The sequence below is a fragment of the Schistocerca nitens genome, chromosome 3 (assembly GCF_023898315.1).
Source record: "Schistocerca nitens isolate TAMUIC-IGC-003100 chromosome 3, iqSchNite1.1, whole genome shotgun sequence".
NCBI lineage: Eukaryota > Metazoa > Arthropoda > Insecta > Orthoptera > Acrididae > Schistocerca > Schistocerca nitens.
Window position 1 is genome coordinate 890011973 of NC_064616.1, and position 17794 is coordinate 890029766.

General features: G+C 41.4%; 1 protein-coding gene across 1 annotated transcript in view; it reads left to right on the plus strand.

Moving 5' to 3' along the window:
• Positions 1-17794, plus strand: part of LOC126248943 (leucine-rich repeat protein 1-like) — a 123636-nt gene that overhangs the window by 35164 nt on the left and 70678 nt on the right. The window contains exon 2 of the mRNA XM_049950459.1: positions 15253-15537. Within this exon, the coding sequence (XP_049806416.1) occupies positions 15253-15537 (285 nt within the window). The remainder of the gene's footprint in view (positions 1-15252; positions 15538-17794) is intronic.

Genomic DNA, 17794 nt, shown 5'->3' on the forward strand with positions numbered 1-17794 from the left:
TGCGATGGTGTCTTTCCATCGCAATGGCAGGAGAGCATCATCATTCCAGTGCTCAAACCCGGTGAAAACTCGCTTGATGTGTGTAGCAATTGGCCCATCAGCCTCACTGACGTTCTTTGTAAGCTGCTGGAACTTATGGTATGTTGGCAGTTGGGTTGGGTCCTGGAGTCACATGGCCTGTTGGCTCCATGTCAGGGCAGCTTCCGCCAGGGTCACTCTACCACTGATAATCTTGTGTCCATAGAGTCTGCCATCCCAACAGTCTTTTCAAGATGGCAGCACCTGGTTGCCGTTTTTTTTTTACTTACGTAAAGCATATAACATGACCTGGTGATATCATATCCTTGCTACATTGTATGAGTGGGGCCTCTAGGGCCCACTCCCAATTTTTATCCAAAACTTCGTCGCTTCGTACGTCCCATGTCCAAGTTGGTGCCTCCCATAGTTACATCCATATCCAGGAGAATGGAGTCCCACAGGGCTCTGTATTAAGTGTCTCTCTATTTTTAGTGGCCATCAACGGTCTAGCAGTAGCTGTTGGGTCCTCTGTCTCACCTTCTCTGTATGTAGATGACTCCTGCATTTCGTACTGCTGCTCCAATACTGGTGTTGCTGAGCGGCGCCTATGGGAGCCATCCACAAGGCGCACTCATGGGCTCTAGCCAACGACTTCCAGTTTTCAGCAGCAGTTGTGTGTCATGCTCTTCTGTTGGCATCGTACTATTCATTCGGAACCACCACTTTACCTTAATGACGATCCACTCACTGTAGTGGGGACATATTGATTCCTAGGACTGGTTTTCGACGTTCGATTGACTTGGCTCCCTCATCTTCGTCAGCTTAAGCAGCAGTGCTGGCAGCACCTCAATGCCCTCTGTTGCCTGAGCAACACCAATTGGGAACCGAGCGAGGTGGCGTAGTGGTTAGACACTGGACTCGCATTCGGAAGGACGACGGTCCAATCCCGTGTCCGGCCATCCTGATTTAGGTTTTCCGTGCTTTCCCTAAATCACTCCAGGCAAATGCCGGGATGGTTCCTCTGAAAGGGCACGGCCGACTTCCTTCACCATCCTTCCCTAATCCGATGAGACCGATGACCACGCTGTCTGGTCTCCTTCCCCAAGCAACCAACCAACCAACCAATTGGGACGCAGATTGCTCTACGCTGGTGCGGCTCTATGTAGTCCTTGTCCAATCCTGAACTGACTATGGGAGTATGGCTTATGATTTGGCAGTGCCTTCAGCGTTGCATTTACTCAACCCTGTGTACCACTGCAGGGTCTGACTAGCGACAGGAGCTTTTAGGAGGAGTCCGAGGACCAGCATACTGGTGGAGGCTTGGGGTCCTTCCAGTGCAGATCAGACATGTGCAACTGCTCGCCGATTACACAGCACGCATTCGTAGTTCACCTGAGCATCCAAATTACCGTCTCCTTTTCCTGCCCGTGGCAGTCCATCTCTCGCATCGGTGACCCAAGTCGGAGCTAACGATAGCGGTTCGCATGCGGTCCCTTCTCTCTGAACTGGAGTCCTTCCCTTTACCACCTCTACTTGCGGTCCATTCATGTACACCTCCATGGTGTACGCCTCGGCCACAGCTTCGTCTGGACCTTTCATGTTACCCTAAGGACTCCATTAACCCTGCGGCTCTCTGCTGTCACTTCCTCTCGAATCTTGACGTGTTCTGGGCCTCTGAATTGGTTTACACTGATGGCTCAATGGCTGATGATGGTCACGTTGGCTTTGCCCACGTTAATGACAGCCCCATATTGAACAGCATTCCTTACCCGATGGCTGCAGTGTATTCACTGCAGAGCTATTGGCCATTTCTCATGCATTTCAGAATCTGTTCATGCCCTGAGGGTCTTTTCTTTTATGTACAGACTCCTTGAGCAGCCGGAAAACTATCGACCAGTGCTACCCTTGTCATCCTTTGGTAGTGTCCATCCAGGAGTCCATCTGTGCCCTGGAACGGTCCAGTCATTCAGTGGTGTTCGTCTGGACCCCTGGTCACGTTGGAATCCCAGGAAATGAACTTGCTGACAGGCTGGCCAAACAGGCTACACAGAAATCATTTCTGGAGGTGGGCATCCCCACAACTGACCTGCGTTTGTTATTACGCCGCAAGGTTTTTCAGCTTTTGGAGATGGAATGACAAAATCTCGGTATGCACAACAAACTGCAAGCCATTAAGGGGACCACGAACATGTGGAAGTCCTTGATGAGGGCATCTTGCAGAGACTCTGTGGTTCTCTGCAGGCTGTGCCGTGACCATGCATGGGCGACCCACGGCTACCTCCTGCACCGTGAAGACTCACCTCAGTGTCAGTGTGGCACCCGGTTGACAGTGGCCCATATTCTTCTGTTATGTCCTTCTTTGGCTGCCCTGCGACTTCATCTTCGGTTGCTGGACACATTATCATTGATTTTAGCAGACAACGCCTCATTGGCTGGTTTGGTTTTACATTTCATCTGTGAGGGTGGGTTTCATTGTTCGATCTGAGTTTTAGTGCCTGTTCTTTGTCCTTCTGTGTCCTCCACCCTAGTGCTTTTAGGGTGAAGGTTTTAATGTGTTGCAGGGTGGCTGGCTTTTCCTTTTTATTTTCGTGGTCAGCCAGCCACTGTAATCTGCTTCCTTGTTTTACTCTCTTCTGTTTCTTGCATCTCTCTGTTGTTTTCTTGTCCTATTTTGTTCCTTTTAGTGTTCATTGCCTTCCCTTCATTTTTGTGGTCTTTCCTTTTTTTCCGTTTTGTGTTATACGGGGTGGTCAAAAAGTCTTTCCACAGTGCCATATGATTGTTCACCCGCCTGGGTTACTTGCCTTCAAGTGGACTCTCCCAACATTCCACTGTTTCGTTTACCGCAGTAAAAATGAATATTCAATAAATTAATAATTTGTATTTCACAGAGTTTCATTTCGGTATGTTCACTGTGCATATGGCACACACTGCTGAGAGACTTTCTGAACACCCCATATGTCTCGCCTATTTTATTCTCACACTTGTGGCATTGTTTTATTGGGAACAAGGGACCTATGACCTCGTAGTTTGGTCCCTTTCCCCCTCTTTTAAACGAACCAACCAACCCACCAACCTTAGGAGCCTACGAATATGGGAAGTCACATGTGTCATTGGCAGATCCTCTACCACAAATATGCAGTTGTATAGTACTTCAATTAAGTACTCTCATAACCTCATCTCTCTTTCCCACAACTGCCAGGGCATGCATAGTTAGGGCAATGCACAGTGGCCCATGGTAAGGGGAACGGGGTATTGCTGTACAGTCCTATCGCACTGTAAATTCTGCCTACTCACTCGCCACACATGATCAGTAGCTGTGCACGCGTTTAAAATCATATGCCAGGTGACGTAAGTTAAATGTGTAAGGTTGGCTAACCCACCATGCGTAAAAGAAAGAAAAGACACAGCATGTGTCTCCTTTGGGAAGTTTTTTTTACAAAACACCTGATTGACTGTTGACGTAGGAATGCAACACCCAGAGTTTTCATCACTTTAATGGGCGTTTGTAACTTTTGTGCCGTAATTTGACATTTGAATTAGGAGTCAGTACTTGGTAACAGACTATTCTATTGTGCAGGTATATATTAAGTGATTGAAGTAGTGCAGAGGTGGTGGTAGTTTATAAGGTAGGGTTAAAACATATACCTCAAGTTATGTATCCCTTGATAAACTGTGATTAATGTAGGTGACTGGCAAACCAAGTCTTTAGGGATAGTTATAAATCGAAATAAGGGTTTGGGAACAATGTGTTTTCTGGTGTCACAGCTATCAGTGCTTTGTTATTGGTTTTTACTAAACCATATCAAAACAGTTCGTGCATCACAGAATTGAAACCTTAATGGGAGGGTGATTAATACACAGAAGTAACTTTATTGGGGCTTCGGATGATGTGGGAGATCATGCTCTTATTGTAGAAGTCACGAGAGTGGCGTTACATTTGTGAATGTAAACATGGAAACTACTTTCCTCAACCTGAAGAGCCTTGTGTTGAGTTGGCCACAGTAGCATACTGTGCAGGATACGTAGGGGGAAAAGCAAGGGCATTGCTGGTTTACATTGTTGTTGCATATAGGAAATTAATTTGTGCTCCAGGGTGGGGTCTGAGAATTGAATTGTTTGTGACGTATAATGTGGTGATACTGTTTCTGTCAAGGATAGCGATATTATATTTGAGAAATATTAAGAATAAATGCATAGGATTATATCATTCATATTATCCAAGATTATTTAGCCAGCACCCAACAACACATGATTGCGACAACAGCTAGCAGATCAATGTGGGAAATGTGGCTAGTGTAAGAATACGAGTCACAGATGACATGCAGAAAAGGCAGAAAAACCCAAAACAATATTAAAGTATAAAACTACAGGGTGGTCCATCTGAAGTTTCGGATGGGATTATCTTGAAAACTATACATTGGGTAAGAATAGTGGGTAAGATAAGTTCGTAAGCTCAAAAGGGGACATCAAATGATACTACGGATGACCTCCAGCCCCCACCCCCTTGGGTGGGGTGAGGCAAATTTTAAATCTTAAATGGAAACTCCCATTTTTTTATTGCAGATTCGGATTCTCAAGTTTTGTCTGAAATATTTTTTTTAAAACCATAGACAGATGGCGCTGAAATCGAGAAAAATTGAAATTGGGGAAGAACTCCGATTTATTTAGTATTTTCCGAGAAAGATGCATCAAATTGAATAAAAAATGTGCGCCAATTCTTTTGTTACACCAAATTAAGCTATTTTTGTACAAAATGTACTGTATCCTACTTTCATTGTTACTCAGGAATGACGACATGGACGTAGTAGAATGTTGTTTCTATGGGGTGCTTCATTAGTGTGAGTCCCCTCGCCTCTCACAAATTTGGTGTGCTTAATTAATGAAATTAGCCATGAAGAAATTGTTCAAAATTATCCCCATTTGCTTCAGTGCTTAAAGTAAATCATCTGCGAATTTTGTCCACAGTTTTGAGCAGCACATCCCCTGGTATGGCTCCACACGCTCTTCGAATGCGTTGTTCCATATCGTTTCTGGTTGTGGGCTGTCTTTCATAAACAATATTTTTTAAGTAACCCCACAAGAAAAAATCAGGAGATGTTACGTCTGGTGAACGTGGAGGCCACTGAATTGGTCCGCCGCGTCCTATCCACTGACCAGGGTACTGTAAAATTATAATTTTCTGCACATTTTTAGCATAATGGGGAGCTGCTCCATCCTGTTGGAACCACATTCATTGCCTAGCTTCTAAATCAACATCTTCCGTTAGCTCCCACAAATCATCACGGAGAAGTTGTAAATAAGATTCCCCAGTAACATTTCAGTCAAAAAAGTATGGTCCTATCAAGTAACCATTTAAAATTCCATACCAGAATATTAACGACCATTTGTGTCAATTGTCAGTGGGTATGTGCCAGTGTGGATTGACAGTGGACCAATAATGACGATTTAATTCGCCATTGTTTTTTAATGTGGCTTCATCGGAACATAACATATCTAAAAAAATCATTGTCACCTCTTATCATTTCCAAGGCCCATTGGCAGAAATGCACACGTATTTGCACATCTTTTGCCGTTAATGCCTGTGTCAGTGTGATATGATACGCAGGATATTTATGTGCCATCAAAAATCATCAAAATAGTTGATTTCGGTATACCAGTTTGTCTCCGAATCGCACGACTACTAATTTCGGGATCCAGTTGAACACGGGCGAGAACGGTAAGGGTACGAGCATCATTTTTCATTGTATTTGCGATGACGAGGTGGATGGTACATGTATCCATTTCAATCTCATTGAGTGCAGTTTCGAATAATGTTTTTACTTGGGTGTTGTATATGTATGGTTTCCCAAACAGACAACTGTGCAGCTGCAGCATAATTGTCATGGTATTCACCTAAAATTAACATCATATCAACAATCTCTGTGGGAGGATAGTGAGCCATGTTTCGCTAAAGAATAATTGACTTCCATCGGTTAATGTTTACGGTTCACAATCTGAAAGTGAAGTGACGTCTGATCGCATTGCACCGACCTTTATACTGAGCCATAGTTCGCAGTTTGGCCATGGTAATGCCACAGTCAGGTGAGTAATGCAATTGTGAAGAGATCCCTAATGAGATTTTAATTCCATTCTGCCTCCCTCCATAAAAAACTGTGGCGGGTAGGATACATTTTGTAAAAAAAAAAAAGCTTAATTTTGCGTAATGAAAGAATTGGTGCACATTTTGTATTTATTTGATGCATCCTTCTCGGATCATTCTAAATAAATTGGAGTTCTTCCCCAATTTTACTTTTTTCCCGATTTCAGCGCCACCTGTCAATAGTTTTAAAAAAAAGTTTCAGACAAAACTTGATTACTTTTTTATGAAGAATCCGAATCTGCAATAAAAAATGGGGGTTTCCATTTAAGATATAAAAGTTGTCCCCCACCCCACTCAAGGGGGCGGGGGATGGGGGTCACGTGTAGTATCATTTGATATCCCCCTTTGAGCTTACGAACTTGCCTTACCCACTATTTTTACCCGATGTATAGTTTTCGAGGTAATCTCATCCGAAACTTCAGATGGACCACCCTGTATAATTGTATTATAGTAACACTGTCCAAACATGACTTGATATATTTAGGATGATGGAATTCTTCGTCCGAAGTGATTTTCTGTTACGTATTGGTGCATCATCCCCTAAAATGGAAAGGGTAATACAATGGACCTTGCATTGAGCACAGTTTGGGAGCAATTTATTGATACTTTTTTGGGAATTTAAAATTCTCTTTCATGCATATGGCTGCAACTAGGCGAAAAGTGTAACAAAGGTGTGTGGCATTGTTATTGTGTTTAGTGTACTTGTATTATAACATGTTTGTGGCAGAACACTGTTGCAGAAACAATGAAAAAAGCGTGCCAAATTCAAACGAATGCAACATCTCCAAGATTGGCGATCTTTTACAGAAGCTTGAAATTTAGCTTGGAATTCAATGCAAGTTGTTTATAATAGTTTCCACAACAAAACTTTGTCTCGAAACCTCGCAGAAAATCCAAAGAGATAATGGTTGTATGCAAAATATGCTAGTGGCAAGTCACAATCCATGCCATCTCTGTGTGAAAACAATGGAAATACTATTAACGACAGTGCTGTCAAAGCAGAGTTACTACACACAGGCTTCCGAAATTCCCTTACCAAAGAAGATGAAGTAAATATTCCTGAATTTGAATCAATAACAGCTGCCAACATGAGTAATGTAGAAGCAGATAGCCTTGGAGTAGTGAAGCATCTTAAATTGCTTAATAAAAGTAAGTATTCTGGTCCAGACTGTATACCAGTTAGGTTCCTTTCAAATAATGCTGATGCAATAACTCCATACTTAACAATCATATACAAGTACTAGCTTGATGAAAGATCCGTACCTAAAGGCTGGAAAGTTGCACAAGTCACACCAATGTTCAGAAAAAGTAGTAGGAGTAATCCACTAAATTACAGGTCCATATCATTAATGGTGATATGCAGCAGGATTTTAGAGTGTATATTGTGTTCGAACATTGTGTATTACTTTGAAGAGAACTGTCTATTCACACACAGTCAACATGGGTGTAGAAAACATCATTCATTTGAAACACAGCTTGTTTTTTACACATACGAAGTGTTTAGTGCTGTTGATGAGGGATTTAAAATTGATTCTGTTTTTCTAGATTTCCAGAAGGCTTTTGACACTGTACTACACAAGCGACTTGTAGTGAAATAGCATGCTTATGGAATATCGTCTCAATTATGTGACTGGATTCATAATTTCCTGTCGTAGAGATCACATTTCGTGGTAGCTGATGGAAAGTCATCAAGTAAAACAGAAGTGATTTTTGGCGTTCTCCAAGGTAATGTTATTGACCCTCTGCTGTTCCATATCTATATAAATGATTTAGGAGACAATCTGAGCAGCTGTCTTAGATTGTTTTTAGATGATGATGTCGTTTATCGACTAATAAAGTCATCAGAAGATCAGAACAAATTGCAAAACAATTTAGATAAGATATCAGTATGGTGTGAAAATTAGCAATTGACCATAAGGAATGAAAAGTGAGAGATCATTAACATGAGCGCTACAAGGAATCTGTGAACTTTGGATACACAATAAATCAGTCAAATCTAAAGGCTGTAAATTCAACTAAATACCTAAGAATTATAATTATGAACAACTTAAAGTGGAACAAACACATAGAAAATGTTGTGGGGGGGAAGGCAATCCAAAGACTGCATTTTATTGGCAAAACACTTAGAAAATGTAACAGATGTACTAAAGAGACTGCGTGCGCTACACTTGTCTGACCTCTTTTGGAGTAGTGTTGTGTGGTGTCATCCTTGCAGTAGGATTAATGGAGTACATTGAGAAAGTTCAAAGAAGAGCAGCATGTTTTGTATTATCATGAAATAGGTGAGACAGTGTCACTGACATGATACAAGATTTGAGGTGGACATCATTAAAAGAAAGGCTTTTTTTATTGCGGCGGAATATTCTCACAAAATTTCAATCGCCATCTTTTTTCCCCGAATGTGAAAATATTTTGTTGATGCTGACCTACTAAGGGAGAAAGGAATATCATAATAAAATAAGGGAAATCAGAGCTCGTACAGCAAGATATTCGTTTTTTTCTGCATACTATTCAAGATTGGAGTAATAGAGAATTATTGTGAAGGTGGTTCGATGAACCCTCTGTGAGGCACCACTTAAGTGTGATTTGCGGACTAGCCCGTAGTTGTAGATGTACATGGATGGGGGGGGGGGGGGGGGTGAGTCCTGATCACCTCAATAGTTGGATAGGCAGAATATTGTTGTAAGGATATGTTTTGCTATTGCAGAGCCTGAGCAGTGTCTGGTGTGGTTGGAAAAATCCTGAATCATCAGCAAAGAGGGCAGTGTATTGCATCTGCATCTGTGTAAGATAAATATACCTCACACATTTTCTACAGACAACATGTATGTTTACCATCTTTTACCAATTGTGTTGTTGACGATCAGTTTTCAAGACAAGTGACAGAGTAGAGTTTTCAATTTATTCTCCAGGAACTGGTGTCTAGCAGGACACACCTAGAGAATACTATGACAAGGCATGCTTGCATTTTGTATTAATCAGTATCCTAAAGTTTTGATTTATTATATCCAGTACTAAGATTAATTTCCTTAAATTGTTTACCAACTTGTGTTGGGGAGTACAGTCATTTTGTGCCCTGTAAATGAGCACTGTCCCTTTACCTTTCTATGAAGCAAGGATTAGTAGCATATGTGTCAGAAACAGGTACCGGCCAGCAGTGCCACTGCTGTTGCTATGCAGGCTGAAAGCAGTCAATAGGGTAAGATGATTTTAGATAGCAGTATGGGTGAAACAATCATACTAATGGAAGTGAGTCGTGTAGAACTGATATCCAGTGGGTACGCCCTTACATTAGACATGGAAGCACTAAGGAACAGAAACAAGATTTAGACTGCAGAGGGGATATCCATGAGAAATATGACACAGAGATGAGGAAACAAATGTGCTGACTGTTCTTGTGGACACAGCAATGGTATGTAGTGTTATTCAAGCAGATGGTGTATTTGCATTGCAATGACTGGTCACAGTAAGCAAGAGATAGAAAGACAGTCTCTAGGTAGGTGCCCTATCATAGGTGGGTGTCCCATCACACTCCAGAGGAAAGGCAGGAAGCTGAGCAAGGACGATGGAAGTGTGGCTTGGCTATTGTGCAGTATGTGAGGGAAGATGAGCACAGGGTAGACTTTGGATTCATTTGTCTCACTCTCTAAGGTTTTCCTGCACTGTCCCCCCCCTAAGGTTACTGCATTCTCTATCTCTGTCATTCGCTTCTATTAATACACTTGTATCTAAAGCCAATGGCTACTAAGTTTTAATTATTATTTGTGTTGGTTCAACTAGTGTGATCTTGTGGCACAAGGCATTAGATGAAGTAATACTCTCACCCGAAAATTTAGACAGCGGCCGTGTTAGGCAACGTTCTAACAATAGTTGTATGAACATATTCAACACAACCAACAGTGGTCAGTTGGTCTTAGGGTCGAGGGGGTAGTTTGTGTGATTCTCTCTGTCACACTGGCAGATTTTCCACCAGTAGCGCATGGCACTTTAAGAATTTATAGCTTGTTTGTCACTATGGTGGGCTTGGATGCTATCGTAGCAATCGGCAATGGTAAAAGACTTGAAATGCTTTTGGTGTCGTTGATTTCCGTGTGGTTTTGATACTGCATGTCATCTTTGGATACAAAATCTGGGAGTGTGGCATATTACTGACGTTCTGCATCCTTTCTCTGTGCCTCTTGCAATTCTGCTACCACCAGCTCACCGATTTGCTGTACGCAAACTGTCCTATGTAATGTGTATGCATTTTAATGCTATTTTTCCAGTTTATAATAATGTCATAAACACAATCACTTAACTTCAACACTCGGTGCATGAAATGACTGCTGGAGTCTTTCAAGTTCAATGGCCACAGAAAGGCAGCATGGTCCATTACCACTGAGAAGTTTCTACACTGCGAATAAAATTGAAAATAATTAACTCCAAAGCCAATAACTCCTCCTCTGTTGTGCTATAATTTATTTCCTTCTTATTAAGTTGGGGAGAGACATAACCAATTTGTTTCCCTTGGGCATCCTGCTCATGGCTGAGAATGCGCCCGTCAGCAGAATCTGAAGCATCACAGGATAATGTAAAAGGTTTCTCAAAGTTGGGATGTATCAGCAGGGGAAAACTCAGTAGCATGTCTTTCACTTGTTGCAGTGCAACTTTTGCATTCCATTCGAAAGTTGCTCCTTTTTTCAACAACTTTGGTAATGACTTAGTTATTGTAGCATGGTCTTGACAAAGTGACAGTAATAATTTGCAAGGCTCAAAAGACTGTAATTCCTTCACACTATGGGGGCAGTAAAATTGTGTACTGCTTCCATGAGCTGCTGGCCAGGTTTTATATCAGCCAAGCTAATAGTATAGCCCAGGTATTAAACCTGCAGTTCCACAAAATAATTTTTCAGTTTTAGGCTCAAATGTGTGCCTTGTGGTGATGACAACACACTTATTAGCCATACAGTATGTTCCTCAATTGTTCAAGAAAACAACGATATCACCTACATCGACCAAAAATGTAGTTGGTTTTAAACCCTTTAGAAATAAGTTTGCAAATTGCTGAAGCATGGTGGGCACATTTGGAAAGCCAAAAGTCATCCTTAAAAACTCATGTAGCACAGAAGATACTGCAGAGGCATTTTTCCTCTCTTGGGGTGCATTACCTTGTGATGATACCCTGATTTCACATCTAGAGTGGTAAAGAATTTGCAGTTCCCCAGTCTATCCAAAGTTTCATTGATGTGAGGCAATGGGTAGGTAACTGGCATTGTGACTTTGTTTACTGCCCTCATATCCTCACACAAATGATAAGTCTTCATTTTTGTTAATAGATGTAAATGTAGATGTTTCTTCAATCAACTCAAGACGATTCTCCATCGGTTTAATTATTTGAGATCCTAAACTGTAATGTGACAATAGGGTGGCTTTAGTGCCCACTTTTCATTGAGAGGCAAAAAACACTGAACCCACTTGAATGGCTGTGTCTCCAGAATTCGTACTTTTTTCCCTTGCATTATGTCAGAAACAATCACACTTGCCATGGGGTGAGGTGGGATGCTGCACCTGTCCCCCTGGCTTTTTTCCTGTTTCGGTCTCACTATTCTTCTGTAACTTTGAAAGATGCTTCAACTGCTTTTGACCCATTCCATATCCCAGGGCAGTTTATGCCCATGTATCCCAGTTCTCCACAGTTAGGGCAGCAGTGAGTCCAACAGTGTCGGGGGTATGACTGGCTTGCCTGTATCATCTGCAGTGCTTTATTAGTGAACAAACACTGCAGCTTGTTATTGCATGAAGGGGTGGAAACAAATTGTCCTGATTCTTCGTGTAACAGTGCTAAACACCCACTTCGTGTAAAGATGTTCATGAAGCCACCTTGGCTTTATTAAAAATTTGAGAGTGAATACCATGAATATAGAGAGCTACTGCTCACACTTCAGCCACTTCAAATAGTATTTTGCCACAGGTTGCATCACTGTCTGAGGTGTATTCTGACAGGAAATAGTTCTGATTTGATCAGCAGATGTTTCAAAATCCTCCCCAGTCTCTGTCTGAGGGTGGATGGTTTATTGCAGTAATTATGGACTTCCCCCTTATCCTACTCCCACTCGGGTAAACCCTTTGCCAAGGTTTCAAATGTCTCTGCATTTGTCAGTGTATCAGCTGATTTGTCATAAGTGCGCGCATCCCTCGACAACTTTGACTGTGCCGTATTTAACAAAAAACAATCTGGTCGCAAACAAATGTGACCCACGTCTTGCACATTTTCCAAGAATGCAGTTCTATTTTCATTCTCTCCCCCTGAGATAGGAGAGAGAGAGATAACTGCTGGGAAACTGCTCACAGTAACAGTTGGTGAGGCAGTCGCACTGGCTTCAGCCCCCTTAGTGCCCTCAAACTGCCTCTCCACTGAATCTGACTTTGGTACAACTGCCTGCAACTGCCTTCATCCAAATCTTTTTTCCAACTCAAAACTTCTGTGTAAGAGGTTGTGTACCTGTTTCTGTAGAGTCCTTATGTGGTTATTGCTCCTGCCTTCGGCAGCACGTTCGTGCTGGAATTGTGTCAAAGGCATGGTTACAAAGAGAGGGGTCTACCTCTTTATAGTTCATACAATCGAATCAAAATGAGTAATAACACCTAAAAGGGAGACAATTCCTACGTCTTCACTGCAGCCACAACAGCATAGTCATTTGCCGACATACTGGCGAGAAGAAGCAGAAAAGGCAATGTCATCCAACACTGCACAGTATTTGTGCTATGGAGACAGCAGCAGTTGCATGTCGTTGCAAAGTGAGGCAGAACGTGTGACCCTCAAAGAGAAGACAGTCGAAGGTGCCCCCTGCGTTGGCACTTGGACCCTCACTGAGATGACAGTGGCAGCAGCAGCCCAGCATTGAGCGGCGAGATGACAGCAACAGGAGGCAATCTGGAGATACTGCTGGGCAGCAGTGGCTGGCATGAGTGTGCTGATGTGTAACACACACATCTGTGCGAGATGCCTATCATCAATGGAAAGTGCCAGATGGTATGGACGAAGTCCATGCCCCTCAGTACTGGATTAAGAGAGCTGGATACAGCTCTCGCCCATTGACAACACTCTTAGTGCCACTAATTCCAAAAGGACAATGATTACTGGATCCAACAACGAATTTCATCGTGATTCTGACAACAGATGTGCTGGGCGGGAATGGTTAGGCTTGGGAGCAGACATTCAGTTATGGGTTTTTCAAGTAAAAAAGGAAAATCTGTCAAGCAAATTTTCCAGTTTATTTTATGTTAAGGGATATATAAGCACACCTAGGGATGATGCCAAACATGTGGTGGCCCATTATGGAATAATTAATGGGAGGGTAGGAAAGGATGTACAATTTTGGTAAACATTTTTGGATACAGTGATCAATAGATTATTATATTTTAACTAAAGTTCAGTCTTGATCACAACACTTATGTCTCAATAACATAGGTACGTTATTGAGATGTAAGTGTTGTGATCAAGACTGAACTTTAGTTAAAATATAGGAAAGGATGTGTTGTCGGGTTGAGAGCCAGCAGCAGAGTGTGAACTCATCTTGACCTGCCACACTACTAGCTGTTTTAGAGTTCTCACACGATTCCTTCCCCACCAGGATTGTGGGTGATGCTCAAACGCATCTGTCGGTCAGCAATCCTTACCATTGGAACTATGCTTAGCCATCATCACATGCTGGAGTAGTGCACAGGCTCTGAGATCTTTCTCTTAATAAGCAACAAATTAAACCAAATAAACCAATACAGAATTTTAAAAAATCAGTAAATTTTCTTGATTGCTTCCAAAACATGTTTGATCTTTTCCCCAATGGCAGTAGCACCTTCCAGCAGCATAACTGTCTGTGTCACGAGGCCAGAATAGTGCCACAGTGGTTTCAGGATCTTGATAGTGAACTCAAATTGACGTGTTGGCTACCAAATTCAGCTTGATCTGAACCCTATGGAACACATCTGGGTTGCTGTCTTGCACCATATTCACGCCCATGAATGGCCCGCTCATAATGTATGGAAATTGTGCATAGACATGTGGTGCCACATACCTCCAGAAACCTACCAAGGACTTGTTGAAGTCATGTCACACAGGATCACTGCTGTATTGTGTTCCAAAGTTGTACCAAAACAGTATTAACTCAATGGTCATGTAAAGTTTTGGCTCGTTATTGTAAGACTGTAGTTCCACTTAGTGTAATGAACAGCAACTCTTCTTAAATATGGATTAAATACAAAATAATGTCCTTAAATGAGAGAGAGGGAGACAGAGAGAGAGAGAGAGAGAGAGAGAGAGAGAGAGAGAGAGCAGCACAATGTTACCAGATTACAGCACCTATGGTAAACTTCTGAAGCCAGTAACATCCCTCAAAACACCAGGTGTAAGACAGTGAGGAATGAAATGGGGAAAATATGTGAGATCATTTGTTGAGAATGTGACTTTAAACTTCTGTAAAAATGAACCTGATAAGAAAATTACATATAAAGTTACAGATAAATACTCAAGAATAGCTCGTACTAGTGTATGGCATGACTATCAAGTGTGCTTGAACAGTGATGATGGTGATGATAGAATTTGGAGAGACAGTTCTCGAATTTTAATAGGTCAGTGTTAGTTTAAATCATACAAAAATATGATTATGATGCTCATATGTGAATTACAGGGGAAAAAACCATTATATTCTTTTGAAACTATGAGAGACAAATAATTGGAACCAGTATTCGAGATGGATTGTGCAATAGTTGTACTGCTTCCATCATATAATCACCCATAGGGTTTCTCAGACTAAAGGAGCAGAGATTAAGGCATGTGGAGACAAAAGCAGTGCAAATTTCCCCGACACTGCATATAAATTAAAGGATAATGTATTTCATTTACAGCTGCAGTTTAGTTCATACAATTACAAATTTCTTTATCATCAAGCTTTATTTTGTTATCTTGCATTTTTCCATTGTTTTTGTAAGGATACTGTCAGTTATTTTGTCACTGTCTATCATAACTGCTTTTTAAGTCCATTGCTGATCACAGTGCCATGTAGTTGTTTGATAGGTTTACTAAATATTTAGTTTAAGTGTGTTTTTGTTTTTAGATTGCAGGTAATATTATCAAGGTGTTCACCCAATTTGTCTCTCAAGGGAAAGTAACAATTAAAATGAAGGAACCACCTCATGAACTGAGATTACAGAATGAACCTGTGCAGTTGATGAGTTTCTTGAAATTTCTAAAGAATTGCTCTGGACCAGCAGTATCAACATTGCCAGCTGTTCCAGACAACCCAAAATTTACAAAAGGACCTCCAACAACAGTGGTCATAAATTCTATGAAGGATTATGGAAAGCTTGACAAATTGTCCCTTAATACTGAGAGGTTACAGGTCAGTAATCATAAATATAATACCTTTTAATGTTCTTTTAAATATGTAGTTAAATATCTGCAGGGTTATTCCAGAGTTTTACAAGACAGCTGCTTGAAAAACTAAAAGCCATACAGAATAAATGCCCTACCCACTGACATGTGTATCGGAAGTTTTTAACTCTCGTTACAGCAGCTCAATATGGGCACTGTTTGTGATGTGTGAAATGTCAATGCGATAGTCAAACTCTTGCCATACATGCCCTGACAACTCATGGTCAGTATCAGCAAATGCAGTAATTGGTCTTCCTTGCAACTGTTCAAAATGAAGTGGTAATGGTGGCAGGAATACATGATCTTTGACATAACCCCATAAGCAGAAGTCACATGGAGTTAAGTCTGGTGATTGTGGGTTGCCACTGAAGAAGGGGAGAGTCATGATAAGCATGTCCAATATAACACTGAGACACTTAGGTGTTGAGTTGATCACAAGCATCTAAAAGAAAATGTGGTGGAGCATCATCTTGTTGCAAAATGAAGTCTCCACTGTCTGGCTGTAATTGTGGCATAATCCATTTTTACAGCATGTCCAGGTGTACAAAACTAGTCAGTTTTCTCTGTGAATAAAAATGGCCCATCAACTTTTGAAGTGCACGGAGAACAAAAGACATTAATTTTATGTGAATAATGAGTACGTTCTGCAGTCTCAAGTGAATATTCTGTGGCAGAGACAAGCGTGTTATGGCTATTCATCTTTCCACGCACATGAAACTAACTTCCTCACAGAAATCCAATTTCTGTGAAAAAATTGTATTCCTCCAGTAGCCGCTGGAAGTCATTGCAAAAAGCATTGCAGATCAAAGCTCACTGTCCCGGGTAGTGAATGTTTGTTACAACTACAGCCAGTATGGTTTTACGTATGGACATTTGCATAGACTGTGTCAGATTGTTCACTGCAGTATCTGCAGTTCTCTGCTTGCATGTCTCAGTTCCTTTGGACTCCTGACAAATGATTCCCACACATGCTCTACCTTCTCTGTTGACAGTTCCATCTGCCCCACATCACATAATGATGGCATTTGTTGTACCAACCTTGGATTGTTTTGTCTGTTAGAGCTTTTACCTCATATTTGGGATGAAATCATTCCAGAAACATCACAATCAACTCATAATTAGCAAATTTAAGGACAAACAATGCACACATCACTCTATTGTATGCCATGTTTTGACATGTGTGTCCTAAGTAGTGTGCTATGCAATGGCACCTGTTACAATTCCAAACTTAAAAAGATGCACTGCCCACCGATATGTCATTTTACTATATGCCTTTTAATTTTCCTGCAGTTGTCTTCTAAAACCCTGGAGGCACTTGCGAATAATTATGTATGTCATGTCATTGCTTTCTTGTCTCTTCATAAATCATATAGTAATTTTCCGTTTTTTTGTTCTGTGTGCACAAATTCTCGCAATGGTATCAATGTCTTGCAAAGATAAATTTAATGTGTGGTGTGACAGTGGAATGTCGTGTGTTATGGAGAGCAGGGGTCTGGACTCAACTGCCTGAATTTTGAGGATTGCACAAGCCTCTATATTACATTAAATAAATAAATAAAAAGCCTTCCAGGGGACACCACATTATAGTAGACACCTCCAGTGCCAGGAGGGAGGGTTTGTGTAGTTCATTGAAGTCAAGAGCTGTGCCGGCGGTTGTTGTGTCCCACAACATAGGGCAGGGAGGGCTATAGAGGTGTAGTGAAGCCAGCTTCCCTAGAGGCGTAAACCTAATACAAATCCTGGTCCTCCAGGTTGGGCATTTGGCATCGGGCTAATAACCCCCATACTGGGGAAAAAAAAAAAAAAAAAAATTACCAAAATTCAGCAAAGCCATGGAAACTGGGTGGACACATGTATCATAACCCCGGCAAAGGAAACGGATAAAGGATCTGACATTAGAATCATGGAATGTGAGCACAACGCTTCAGCCCGGAAAAATGAAAGAAATACCCATTTAAATTTAAAAATTTAAATATGATGTCATAAGGCTACAGGAAATAAGATGGCATGGGAATGGGCAAATAGATAAACCTGAGTACTCATTGGTATACAGTGGACCAGAAGAAAGAACAGGCCAACTTAGAACATGGTTTATAATAACTAGGGAAGTTAGGAAAAGCCTATTAGGCTTTGAACCCATAAATGAAAGGCTGTGCAGACTGAGACTAAGTGGGAAATTTAAGAATATACCAGTAGTGATTGGACATGCACCAACAGAGGAAAAA